This window comes from Staurois parvus, unplaced genomic scaffold (assembly GCF_062004578.1).
Source record: "Staurois parvus isolate SC_StPar_1 unplaced genomic scaffold, SC_StPar_1.0 ptg000091l, whole genome shotgun sequence".
In the NCBI taxonomy this organism is placed as follows: Eukaryota; Metazoa; Chordata; class Amphibia; order Anura; family Ranidae; genus Staurois; species Staurois parvus.
The window spans coordinates 7,200,477-7,215,154 of record NW_028317887.1 but is presented as its reverse complement, the minus strand read 5'-3'; the positions used below and the strand labels follow the sequence as shown (position 1 = coordinate 7,215,154).

The window sequence follows — 14,678 nt, the reverse complement described above, 5'->3', positions numbered from 1 at the left end:
GGTCTCCTGCACAATGTCAGTGTATCTGCTTGCTTGCACATCCCATATGGGCAAGCCGATATTTGCTGACAGTGAAGACTCAATGAACTCCCAAAGCACCCACAGTGCCATGGTAGTTCATTGAGGACTACAAGCCGACAGCCACTAAGACTGTCAAGACTTATAGTCCATTCATTCACAGAACACAGTGAATGAATGACGTGGCCATGTGGGCGGAGCCCCGCATGGCCAAGCTGTTTTTGAAAACCGACAGCTAGTACGGGGAACTTCTTCTCATACTACTGTCACAGGGAGGGGAGGCAGCAGCTGCAGGATCGGGAACATGTTACATGTTCCACCCTAAAGCTGGCCATACACATGTAAGGTTTTCGGATGAGGATATTCGTACAAAAAAACTCGCTACTTCGAATTCTCCCATCACTGCGGTCGAAAACATATCGATCTGACCCCAATGACGATTAGAAAAAAAATTAATACTCTTGAAATGAAAATTCTCAAACGAAAATCTACACGTGTATGGCCAGCTTAAAACCTGTTGGAACATGCAGCAGGTTTCCAAAAGTGAATTAATCCTTTAATCTTTGATAGAAAAAAAAAAAAAGAAGCAGATTGGTTTCTATGCAGTGCTGCACCAGATTTTGCGCTCTCCAATTTTAGTAAATCAACCCCATTGTATAACAAAGCTTCACTCCCACCAGCTGGCAGACATATACTGAAAGAACAATCCACTGTTGTTCAAAAGGAATTAGGTGAAAGTGAACACAATTATCTTAAAACAATTTAGGACAACTCTACAGATTTGGCAAGAACCTGTAATGCCAACACATAAAAGCTGCCATTGCTGATCACTCTTGAAAATGTAATTTCCTAGAGGTTTTGCAAATCCAAAGACTTTAGTACTTTCTAAATTATTTATTCAGGAGTTCTGACTTCTGTCTTTGCTGATTTGCATGTTTATTCTGGGTCAGTGATTTAGTAAGTCTGAAGCCAAATGTGGCCAGAAATAGAAGCCTCCACATTTCTTGTGACAGATTTCTTTTAATTGGAACTGGAAGTATTAGAAGTGTTATCTATTGATTTTCACAGAAGTTAAAGAAGAAGTCTAACATGTTCCAGCATCGGCAGCCTTTCCCCCAATCTTCCTTCCCTGTGACAGTAGGTGGGGGATGTTCTCCCTGCTCCCGCTGCCTAAAATTGAAAACAGTGTGGCTGGCCATGTTATTCATTCAGTTTCCTCTGAATGGATGGACTACAATTACCATCCTCCACTGCAGCAGATAGCTTTTTAGTTCTCAATGAACTACGAGGGCGCTGGTGAGCGCTCTGGTAGTTCATTGATCTTCCTGCTCTCAGGTACCTGCCTGCCGGTACAAGGTAAGGGCAGACAACTATACTGAGTCTGCAGGAGCCTAACGTTGCATCTGAGATCTTTTGATCACAGGTGCAATGCTCTGCAGGATCCTTAGAAAAAAAAAATACATATTTTTTAACCTGCAAAAAAATTTGCATTTATTTTTTTTTTCAAACAATTAACTTAAAGATTCTATTTATCAAGCAAGAAAATATTTTGTGCAGTACTATAAAGGCAAAACAATATAAATATATGTGTGTAACTAAGAAGGGGGCTAGAACTTCCTTTGTGTTCCTTATCCCATGTCCCTCCTGTTTTTCATTCCATGTGTTACATTCCCTCTCCCTGCTATAAAAGACTGAGGAAACCGAAAGTGACTGATGCTGCAGCCAAAGCCTGATTTCCTCTACACTACTGTGATGCAGAGGCTGACTACAGAGACCATTTATAGAAATCACTGTCTTGCGCTGTTATTGCTTCAGTGCAGCACTGCATTATAATGCGTTTACCTGTTGCCATGACAACAAGGTTGTCTCTTCTGTCTTTTAAAACTGAATGAATGACTTTCCACTGAACTCTGTTAAAGAAAAAATGTTATAGTTATAATTGCAAAAATGGAACAGAAGATTTAATGAAATTAGTAATTACAAAAGCAGCTACAGGCAACATTTTTTAGTAACTGAGGTACTAGTGTTATCCAGGAAACACTGCTGAAGTCAAAGGGTCCACTCAGCTTATCCTAAAGGGAATCTATGAGGATACAAATATGGCCATTTCTTGACTTGCTTTCAAAAGAAGTCTCTTGCGTGGATGTCCTGAACCCAACATCAGCACCTAGTGAGTAACTGATCTGGGAGTGTTATCTATATGACATATTTTAATAAATAATATATAAACTACTATAAACACTGAAGTGATGTAAAGTAAAGTGATGATTAATTTAATCTGCTTACTTATATATAGTGTGATAAAACAGAAACAACAGTCTATGATCTACTTATGATCAATTTCATGCTGGTTGGATATCAGGTGAACAAAGCTCAAAAGCTTTTTTTCCTAACTATCCTATTTCTGTAAAGAAATGGCAATTTTATTACAAAGCCAAACAAATAATATTTATAGTAAGATACAGGAACAGTATGGTTACTTTGTTTATCATATTGGAAGTTAAAGTATACATTTTTACGTGTGCATCAATTCTTAGCCCTGATCAATATGCCTTAGGGCTAGTTCACTACACATGCATTCCAGTGCTTTTTTTCTGCATCCAAAATGCATAGAAAGTTCCGGTTCCCAAAAAAAAAAAAAAACATGCTGCATTTTTCTTGCACAGAACTGTACTAAACCATGGTACAATGCATAAAAAAGCACTGAAATGCAGTGGAAGTACAGTGGGAAAAAAAGCTGGGAAAAAAATCATCTGGAACACATCCGAAAATGCATCAAAAACACGTTAAAAGCACACATGCAGAAACACATTCGGAACGGATCTGGAGTGCATTTTTGTGGTGTGAAACGGCCCTTAAAGTGTAAACCCTAACAGTGTGCTGTTTATTTGCTCACTTTTGGTCTGTTAAATATACCATCAAAATAATTTTGTTATATCTTTTTAAAGGGGTAAAAAAAAATACTGTGGATCATTACAGAAATGTACTTGAGAGAGCTGTCCTATGCTTTCTATTGCTGTTATCTCAAAGGATTTACTTTTAGCCCTTTTAGTTCTCATTTTGGACTATAAGTGAATTAGTCCTATAAGCTGGCCATTCATTACACAATTTTCATGTTCAATTGCCTTTAGATTTACCTTTAAGTATGTACTGCGAGGGCCTGTCTGATTGCATACAAATTAAACGTGTTTAGGTTTGACCATATATTATAAGGTTTTGGTAAATCTAAAGGAAAATTGTATAATTTACGGCCAGGTATGGCTTAGCTGTGAATAAGAAAGCAAAGGTTGTGGCTTAGCAAAAAAACATGAGCAGAGCTAGCACCCCTAAGTTCATAATGCATGTTCATAATGTGTGTTGTCATACCACAATTGAAAATTAGTAGCTGAACGTCATTCTGTCAGATCAACTTTTTTTTTTTTTTTTAGTATGTTCTGGGTATTTAAAGGTATAAAACATAGTCTGATGTATTGCAAAGATGTACTGCATTCATGTTTTTCTGCTTTGACATATGCTTTCATTTTTAAATTACTGCAAGTATTATTTATATATCGGGCACTAACTAGGTCCAAATTAGGATAATAGTTATTATGGGTGGTAGTGCTGGCATAACTCAAGCTGGCTATACATTATACAATCTCCTTTAAATCTACCATCAACTATGTATTGCAAGGGCCATCCTGATTGAATAAAACTAAATGGATTGTTCAGGCAAGTCCTTATGTCACATACTTTTGGTAAATTTAAATACGATTATACCAAAATTGTACGATCTAACTGTATGGTGCAGGGTGTACTGAATTAAAATTCAAGGAGGCCTGGTCATTAAAGCTTTCTTCCAGCAGAGGGCTGAAATTCATGTTTGTGCTAGGAGTCAGATCCTAGTATATAAATGTTTATGTCTAGCAAAAAATAAATGTACTTTCCATAGCATTGCAAAAATACTGTATTTTTTGTCAATTTTTAGAGTGCCCTCTTACATCAGTTGTCCCCATCAGAGTCCCCCTTACATCAAATGTCCTCATCAGTGTGCCCCCTTATATCAGTTGTCCCCATCAGAGTGTGCCTGTACCTTTTAGCATCAGGAAGTCAGAGGGCGGGAAACGGCAGAAAGGGCTGCAGGTCTAGAAGGAGGATGTTCCACCTCCATTCTCCTATGACACTGGGGGTGGGTCATACATCTGACATCATTTTTAGGATCACAGCAGTCCTAACAACCAATAATTGCAGTGGAGTGGGGGAGGGGGCATTCACTGAGGACTGGCTGTATGGCGGCCCAGATAAAACTGTCACTTTTTGTATAATCAAAGTTTAATTAAAATTTTGGTACAAGACAACAGTACATAAAGAAAGAAAAAGAAAAAAAAAACAGCAAACATACATATAAAAAAGGCAACATTAGCAAGATATGTCCTGAACAATACTGCGTGGCGGCAGGGTAGATTGCAAATCAACAGATTATGCCCATAAGCCAGATAATGTATATACAAATCAAAGTAGAAACTGCAAGCAATAAGGACACACATAGAGAAGGAGCATCTTGAAAAGTCTACATATTCTCCTCCCATACAAAGAGCATCATAAAAGACCACATCCAGAGAACTATTAAAAAAAAAAAATCAGCAAGACAAATAAACCATGAGCACAATGGGGGGGCACACCTAATAACCATCCATCGGGGAGTAACCATTCCCAAAACGAACACGAATAGAGAGGAGATGAGCACCTCAAAATCCATACTGAATATTAAAGACCAAAACATGATAGGGCGTGGCTGTAAAGTGTCAAAGTTATAATAGCAGGACCGAACACTACATGGAGGCATAAAACGCAAACAGGGACTAAAGTGTGGAAATAGGGGGGGCACTACAGAATCCAACAGATATATGGTTAAGCATCTGGGATCTCAGAGTAATACATCCACCCGACCAAATATCATGAAAACAGTCAAGCTGGTTCTTAACAGTATGTACCCAGCATTCCACTCCCATATTATCATCCAATTCTTACTTCCAGTCAGCCAGAGTTGGGCAAATGGCCTGTTTCCAATACCTTGGAATCAAGCACTTAGCAGTATTCAACAATAAAGGACTCACACTCTTCTTGTACCTCTTGACAGAGAACTATACATCACGAAATAGGAACTGGAGTGGGGTGCAATGAACTGGCCTAAGGGTCGTTTTCTAAATCCAGGGTGTAATTGCTTCACAGAACACCCTAATCTTGGGGCAATCCCACCAGAGGTGAAGAAAATTTTGTTGTTGAGAGCAGCCCCGCCAACAGCTAGAATCTGCCCCTGGGAATATCTGAGCAAGGCAAGGTGATGATCTGTACCACCTAGTCAGAAGTTTATTAGCGGATTCCTGAATGCAAGTCCTGATGGAGGAAACATGGGCCAAGTGCATAATTTTCTGAATCTGTGGAGGGAAGAACTCAGTCCCCCAGCTCTTTCTCCCATTCCCTGGGGTGTCTGAGAATAATCTCCAAGCACCAACTTATACATATAAGAGAGCAGGTGTCTAGATTCCAGGGGCTGTACACACAAAGATTCAAAGGAAGATGATGAACCCTGTCGGAGCAGTGGGGGTTGTAATTTAAAGAGGAAATCCAGCAGTGGACTGTACCTCCATAATGTCATTGGGAAGAACCCATACTGGGACAGTAAAATTTCAATAGACAATAGTTTCCCTCCAAACTGCATGCAAATTTAGTGCATGAGGTGTCTCCATCCGTTCCCCAAGAGTGGAAAACATGAACATCCTCCCCAGGAGGAAACCACAGAAAGCCTCCAAGAGGTTGCAAAGGGAAGGTCCAGGCAGCATACGCACATCAAATATTCAGTCTATCCCACACAGTAAGGATTGCTCGAGTCAGTGGGGACGTCCAGTTTGAGAGTCCTCTATCATCTATCAGTAGCCATGTGGCCCCGGCCAAGTTCCTGCCCACCAAAGGTATTCTCTAAAGGGACCCAAATATTATTAGAGGCATCATGCTGCTAATTTAAGATACACATTAGCATCATGGCCTTATGGTACAGGGAGATGTCCGGTAAGCCTATTGCTTTGTCCCGTTTATGTCTGCATAAGATGTGTTGATTGTTTCCCATGCCAAACGAACTTCATTAAAGTTTATTTCAGACTTTTAAAAAAAAAAGCTTGCAGCAAAAAAGATCGGTATACTATACAACAAGCATACACAGATATATTTGTCACTTGGTCCGTACTGCAGTCCACCATTCAGTGATGCCTGGTATAGTGCATGGAAGGCTTTAGAGTGTGCACTGGAAGCCAAAACATCCTGATGACATCAGCATCTCTTTTTGCCCATAGAGGCTGTCTGGCCTGTGAGGTGCCTATTTAGCAATTTGCAAATTAACCGCCTTCCGTCCGCCATATAAGGTAATGATGGGCGCAAGGCGGTGCTCTCATTCTGGGAGGTCGTCATATGACGTCCTCTCATTCTAACCGCGCATGCGTGGCTCCGGAGGCAAGCGGCATGGTGATCGGTGGTGCACTGTGTCCCTTAGACACAGCGGATCACCGATCAACAGAAAGAGCCGAAGATGTCAGCTCAGTTATGTGATCAGCTGTGTCCAATCACAGCTGACCGCATATAAATAGGGAAATGCCGATTATCGGCATTTCTCTCCTCATAAGCTGTCACGCCGACAGCTCGTGAGGTGTGGAGAGCAGGTATTCAGCATCCCTCAGAGGGAACATGTACACTGATCATCAGGGCACTGATTGTCAGTGTGCCCTGATGATCAGTGTAGCCCCAGCAGTGTCACCTGTCAGTGTCCATCAATGCCAGCTGTCAGTGCCCATCAATGCCACCTGCCAGTGCCCATCAGTGCCACATCAATGCCACATATCAGTGCCCATCTGAGCTGCCTTCCAGTGTCACCTATCAATGCCAGTTAGTGCCACCTATCAGTGCTACCAATCAGTGCCACCTGTCAGTGCGCATCAGTGCCACTCAGTGCCACCTATCAGTGCCATTTATGAGTGCTGCCTTTCAGTGCCCATCAGTGATGCCTGTCAATGCCACCTACCAGTGCCTCCTCATCAGTGCCCATCAGTGCCCTCCATCAGTGCAACCTATCAGTGCCCATCACTGCAGCCTCATTAGCGCATATCAGTGAAGGAAAAAAAATCACTTAACAAAATTTTGTAACAAAAACTAATAAAAAACTTTTTTTTTTCAAAATTTCTAGTTTTTGGTTTATCAAAAAATAAAAAACCAAGAGGTGATTTAATACAACCAAAAGAAAGCTCCAAGTGTCTCAAAAAAATTATCATATGGGTACAGTGTTGCATGACCACGCAATTGTCAAAGTGTGACAGAGCTGAAAGCTGAAAATTGGCCTGGGCAGGAAGGGGGTATAAGTGCCCTGTAGGCTAGTGGTTAAATCTCCTCCTAATGTAATGTGTCCACATCACTTTACCAATTTAAGCCTTTGCAGTGATCCCTTCCATTCTAGGCTGATATGTTTGAAATGTAAACCAGAAGGACACTGAACAGAATTTAAGAGATGATTTTATTGCACTATCCCAACTTAAAAAACCCACCCTGTGTATACTTACGGTTTAAAACTTGAATGACCAAAATAAGTCTTCAAGCAAGATATCTGGTCAGTGTTTGGTTCAGGTAGACATGGATCTGTTTGGAAAAAGATACATGTAAAAGAAAAGAAAATAAGAAATACCATAAAGCAAAATATTTTCATTTGGGCCCGCTCACACCACGTGTTGGGGTTTGCTGGTCTGCCATGCTCAATACAGTCCTAAGACATAGATAAGGTAATTTGCCTGATTTCCTATCAGTGCTGTTCACATTACTGCACTGCACTGAGAAAAAGAAGAACATGCTGTACTTTTTTCAGCAGTGTGCTGTGATGCAGTACACTGCATTGTAACCCGCTGTGGTGCACAAAGATACATACAACACAAACAGATTTGTCATCATGGATATCAGAAATATCTTTGCTTTTGTTAAAGCATTAACACTTTTTTTTATCAAGACACCATAAAATAATTGTATAAATACAGCGAAGACCTAACTATGTGGCAAATAGCTAAAATGTTGCAAATGATTACTGCTTGAAATAATGGAATTAAGTTTTGGACCATTTTTAAGAAAACCAGGGTTATTAAAATCAAACATTTTTTAAACAGAGTCAGATTAAACAATTAGGCATTACAGAATTGCAAAGCCCTAAAAGGAGAAGTCTGGGTTATAGAAACAAAAAAAAACAAACATGCATACTCGCCTACATGCTGCAGCATCTGTCTGATACTGCGGCTGTCCCAAGTCAGCTCTATGCCCAAAACCCAAGTAATCACATGGCTGCTGATTGCTCGGTTCTCGGTCAGCTTGGCTTGGAGCTGAGAGCAAGGACTCTCCGTCACAACTCTCCGCTACAGCTCTCCGCTCTGCCCTTCGGGCACTCACAGGAGTCTACTATTAACGGACTCTGGGTCACAGAGCAAAAGTAAGTACACTTCTGTGAACTTGAAGAGAAGTATTGCAAAACAAGCCTTACTTCTCTTTTAAGCAAACCATATAAATAAAATAAGTTGAAAAGTTTGCATAGTTCGAAATATTACGGGTTGTCCCGATTAGTATCCATAATGGCTTGCTGTCTATTGTAATAGCTGTGAATGAGGCTTTTTTCTTATGTAGAAAAGCTGCCCATTCTTCTTGGCCAAGAGCCTGAAAGTCTTGCAAAAATTTTTTTTTGTCTACCAGGCACTGCATGTTTGAGTTCTCCCCAATAAATCTCAATAATGTTGAGATCAGGAGCATGCAATGGTCAGTCTAGAACGCGTACTTTTTTCTGCGGCAGCTGCTAAGAGTTGATTTGGCATTAAGTTTCAGATCAGTCATGTGAAAAAGGCCAAGCGCAGTAAGCTTCCAGCATAATGAAAGCCAGTTTTCCCCCAATAAACTGCAAAGAGGATTAAATAGAGAGTACAAAAATTTAATTTTCTCACTTGTCCATTGAGGGACACTGGAAGTCTTAAATTTTCAGAACTTCCACAATCCATTTAACTGAGGATTGGGGTTGGGGGGCACACAGCCAAGAAGACAGAACAAGTCCTCCGCAAAGTTAGCTTCAGAGGCAGAAACGTCCAGCTGATAAAACTTAAAGAGAATGTGTAAACAGAAGACCAGGTTTTAGCTTGACAAAACTAAGAAACATACTTGATGCCAAAAAGCCAAAGATGCACTCAAAGCTCTAGTGGGGGATCCCCATCTTTAAAACCATAAGCTTGAACAATGGTCTGCCGAAGCCACCAGAAATAGCAGAGCACAAAACCAGTCACCCTTCCTGGGCCAATCTGGGATGACATCATAGGGATAACGCTCCCACAGATGACCCTGTCCCTTAAAACCTGGCTTCAACAGCTATATAGTTAAAGCTAACAGACAAGAAGCAGAGTGGTAAATTGGTCCTTGGGACAGCATGGTTCAGATGGTCTGAAAAAGTCCACGGTGTATCTGGGAGAAGTCTTACAAGGCTGACATACCAAACTCTTCAGGGCACATCTGGGGCAATGACAATCATCAAAATGCCCTCTGTCTTGATCCTGCAAGGCAGGAAAGCAAGAATATTCAGGGGAGAACAGATACAGATCAGATTGTACCTATCCCATAGAACCACTAGTGCAGGGCTCAACAACGCTATGGAGACTAGAAAATACGCCCTGGCACCCAGGCTGTTGTCAGCCCCAGTGGTGTGGCATAGCAGAGCGCAGCCAGGCGCAACATTGCCCGCAGCCTGCAGGTGACACTGGTGTGCGAGGCCGACATGTTGCAGCCGACATGTGACTTACAAATCCTGGACAGGGGGTAGAAGGGAAGGGTTGGATGGTAGGAGGCAGGCATTAGAAACATACTGAGAATCAAAGTTCCATGGGGCTGTTTGCAGCAAAGGCAGCAGTAGAAAGATGCTTCTCCAAAGCTGCATGGTAGAAAAGAGCGCACACAACGCAGGCAAAACTAAACTAAAAATAGTTGAGTACAAGGTATATTGGAACCCTGCAATTTATGAAAATTAGGTGGCTCCTGGTACTCGGCTCAACTGCCTTAATTATTTAGCGAGTCCTCAGAGAGAAGGCAATGCCAGTGGCTCTGAACCTGGAACACTCTCTTGAGCCAACAACTTTTCATCAAAATGGAAAGCAACACTTGCATAACTCGATTCCTGAAAGTCGCCTCAGGGTGCTTTCCTCCAAAACGATACCCTTTTTAGATCGTTGAGTACGAGTACTGATACTTTCGGTCAAGTACTCGCCGATACCAAGTACCAATACTTTGTGGTGTGATTTGTGCCCCTACAAAATGTACGGCCACAAATAGCACCGCAAAGAATAGTATGCGATTTGAACAGGAATGCGATTCCTGTCCATAACACATGCCATTTCCCCACTGCTCCTGTGTGAACCCACAGGAAATCCCCATCGCTTTCTCTCCTCTCCTTGCAGGGATAACAGTTCAGGTTTGAGGGCTTTTGATTTGTCAACAACGTCACATGGACAGTGCTGACCAATCAGAAGCCGTCTATACCGTACTGTCATCCCTGCAAGGAGAGGAGAGAAAGCTGCTTAACAGGTCTGGGGATTTGATATCTCCACCGCTTTCTCTCCTCTCCTTACAGATGATAGTACAGGCTAGATGGCTTCTGATTGGTCAGCACCGACCATGTGATGGTGCTGACCAATCAAAAGTTCTCTAGCGCAAACTGCCATAAGACTGTATAAGACTGCTTTGCTGCTGTTAAGATGTAAATATGAACCAGAGGGACTACCACTCTATTTTACATTTCATGGGGTCAGCACCGGAATGGGGCAAATTTCAACTGCAGCTGGACAGTGATACAAAGCATAATTCTAAACAATGCAAAACCTGGTGAAGACAAAAGAAGATAGAGTACTGACAGGCTACCACATTTGTCAGACCTCAAACTTATCACACTTTTGTGGAAAAAGCTAAATTGTTACTAAACCCAGGACCCGGCATTCACTATATCTGGTCTCCCACAGTACACAGAACATGGAAGTGCAATTATTTCAGTAAATATGAACTGCTAAATACCTTTTCTCATCAGCAGTTAGAGCAGTCTTGTGACTTCTATCAGTGTCCAACAAACCACTGGTTAAAGCTTGTAGGAGAAGTTTTCATTCTGCTCTAGAAGGATGCAGAACCCCTGACCTCCGTCTGGACAGTGCCGATTGGCCCTATGCTGATTACATGCACTCTCCCAAGAAAAAAAAAAACCTCTCTAGCAATACACACCAAACTGAGCATGTGCAGAATGAATCCACACGATATGTCTTATCAGGAGATAAGAGGGGGACACTGGAAGGGGAGGATCAGAGAAGCCAGGATCAAGCAGCCTTTTTTTACCCAATGCAGAGGATTAACTCATTAGGTTCCACAGCGAGTATAAAAAGCATGCTTTACGGCATATAGAGACTGATTTTACTGTTGTGGGTTTAGTAACACTGTAATTGCAAAGCCTAGCACATGCAATTAGAAATTTCTATGAAAAATACTGCTTTAGAAGAGAGTGTACGATAATCTGAATGTAGTACACAACTATCATCCGAAAATATTTGAAGGGACAAGCACAAAAATGTTTCTCATATGATACAGATCATACCATTTTTTTTTTAAAATCAGTACAGTGCTCATTCAAAAATACAATACAAATACAATACATTACGTCACTTTCAAATTTTTATTCTGTTATACAAGAATTTTAGTAACTTTAGTAAACCTCTTCACTTTTGATATGAGACCAGCACTCAAAGAAAAAAATTGACAATCATCCATCTGATATTCTCATCGTGTGTACGGTCTCTATGATAGAAAGAAACATGGCCTAAAAGCCAACTGCACCTTTGGGAATAGTAACAAAAGGCATGGGTTGAATTTTTCTAATTATCCTCAAAATCTAACAGCTAGAAGGTCCGAAATTGTTGAAAACCGAAGAATAGTGCAATGATATGCTGTAAAAAGAATACTGACAACATTATCAATTTTTTTAAACTATAATTTTTGGGCCTTGTTGATTTATCGAATAAAAAGTATCAACTGCGAAAAATATTTCAGGGTGGTTTTAAACTTTTAAATGTATACATGCATACACACAATCAGTATACACATGTAATAAATACACACGGATACAATTTTTTAATTTTATATTCACATGTACATAAAATGGTTAGGATATGTCAATTCCCAAAAAGCTATTGATAGAAAAAAAAGCCCACAGCATAATATAAGATCTATACCTGCTCGACACAGACACACAGAGCAGAACAAGCCATTGTAAGTAAGCAATGGGCAGAGCTCAATTGCTCTTTAATTGCAGCACATACTATCATGCATAAATCTGTTTTCTGCAATAAATATCAACTAACATTTGGAAAAGCTTACCCCAGTCTTCTTCAATCTCTTCTTCAATGCCTTCATCTTCTTCATCATCCACAACATTATTTAAAGATTTACTATTCGTTAATGATTTTGCTCCAGTGTCATACTCTGGGCTGTTTTCCAGATCTTCTATAGACTGAAAAATTTAATAACCAAGAGGATTATAACTAAACTAGACAAGAAAAACTGCTACAGTACATGTATCTCTAAAAATGGAATGCAAGCTTACGGTTTCAAAAATTATTGATATAGATTTTATCCTTATTATGGCTCACATTACACTTTCTTCTTATTTTACCCTGTATAAAATAATAGTACAGGTGAAATTCGAAAAATTAGAAGATCGTGTAAAAGTTCATTTATTTCAGTAATGCAACTTAAAGGTGAAACTAATATATGAGATAGACTCATTACATGCAAAGCAAGATAGTTCAAGCCGTGATTTGTCATAATTGTGATGAATATGGCTTACAGCTCATGAAAACCCCAAATCCACAATCTCAGAAAATTAGAATACTGTGAAAAGGTGCAATATTCTAGGTTCAAAGTGTTCCACTCTAATCAGCTAATTAAGCCATAACACCTGCAAAAGGGTTCCTGAGCCTTTATATGGTCTCTCAGTCTGGTTCAGGAGGAATCACAATCATGGGAAAGACTGCTGACCTGACAGTTGTGCAGAAAACCATCATTGACACCCTCCATAAGGAGGGAAAGCCTCAAAAAGGTAATTGCAAAAGAAGTTGGATGTTCCCAAAGTGCTGTATAAAAGCACATTAATAGAAAAGTTATGTGGAAGGGAAAAGTGTGGAAGAAAAAGGTGCACAAGCAGCAGGGATGACCGCAGCCTGGAGAGGATTGTCAGGAAAAGGCCATTCAAAAGTGTTGGGGACTTTCACAAGGAGTGGACTGAGGCTGGAGTTAGTGCATCAAGAGCCACCACACACAGACGTATCCTGGACATGGGCTTCAAATGTCGTATTCCTCTTCTCAAGCCGCTCCTGAACAACAAACAACATCAGAAGCGTCTTACCTGGGCTAAACAAAAACAGACCTGGTCTGTTGCTCAGTGGTCCAAAGTCCTCTTTTCTGATGAGAGCAACTTTTGCATCTCATTTGAAAACCAAGGACCCAGAATATGGAGGAAGAATGGAAAGGCACACACTGCAAGATGCTTGAAGTCCAGTGTGAAGTTTCCACAGTCTGTGTTGATTTGGGGAGCCATGTCATCTGCTGGTGTTGGTCCACTGTGCTTCATTAAGTCCAAGGTCAACGCAGCCATCTACCAGGAGATTTTGGAGCACTTCATGCTTCCTTCCGCAGATGAGCTTTATGGGGATGCTGACTTCATTTTCCAGCAGGACGTGGCACCTGCCCACACTGCCAAAAGCACCAAAACCTGGTTCAATGACCGTGGGATTACTGTGCTTGATTGGCCAGCAAACTCGCCTGACCTGAACCCCATAGAGAATCTATGGGGCATTGCCAAGAGAAAGATGAGAGACATGAGACCGAACAATGCAGAAGAGCTGAAGGCTGCTATTGAAGCATCCTGGTCTTCCATAACACCTCAGCAGTGCCACAGGCTGATAGCTTCCATGCCATGCCGCATTGAGGCAGTAATTGCTGCAAAAGGGGCCCAAACCAAGTACTGAGTACATATGCATGCTTATACTTTTCAGAGGTCCGATATTGTTCTATGTACAATCCTTTTTTTATTGATTGCATGTAATATTCTAATTTTCTGAGATTGTGGATTTGGGGTTTTCATGAGCTGTAAGCCATAATCATCACAATTATGACAAATCATGGCTTGAACTATCTTGCTTTGTATGTAAGGAGTCTCTCTCATATATTAGTTTCACCTTTTAAGTTGCATTACTGAAATAAATGAACTTTTGCACAATATTCTAATTTTTCGAGTTTCACCTGTATATAATAAGAAATGTGAGCTATTATTCACACGTGCTACTTAAAAGTGACCCTGTCACCACAAGGTCATTTTTATTTAAAAAAAACCCCAGCATTTTATTTATTTACCTTTCCGGACTCGCTGCTTCTCTGATCATCACCCACTGCAAGCATTTGATAAATTGAATACTTGCTCCCTGTACTATAGTGAAGTACAAGTCAGTGAGCGTAACCACAGCAGCCGGCAAGGAAACGAGTATTTGACACATCCAAAGGTCGAATGCTTGAAAAAGCTGGGGAGTAGAGAAGAG

The 14,678-nt window shown here is 40.8% G+C and overlaps 1 protein-coding gene across 1 annotated transcript in view; it reads right to left on the bottom strand.

Annotated features, from left to right (window-relative positions):
• Window positions 1-14,678, bottom strand: part of WRN (WRN RecQ like helicase) — a 139,848-nt gene that overhangs the window by 84,434 nt on the left and 40,736 nt on the right. Inside the window, exons 10-12 of the mRNA XM_089670601.1 lie at window positions 12,463-12,595; window positions 7,602-7,677; window positions 1,861-1,928 (exon numbers count right to left, since the gene is read on the bottom strand). Of these exons, the coding sequence (XP_089526727.1) occupies window positions 1,861-1,928; window positions 7,602-7,677; window positions 12,463-12,595 (277 nt within the window). The remainder of the gene's footprint in view (window positions 1-1,860; window positions 1,929-7,601; window positions 7,678-12,462; window positions 12,596-14,678) is intronic.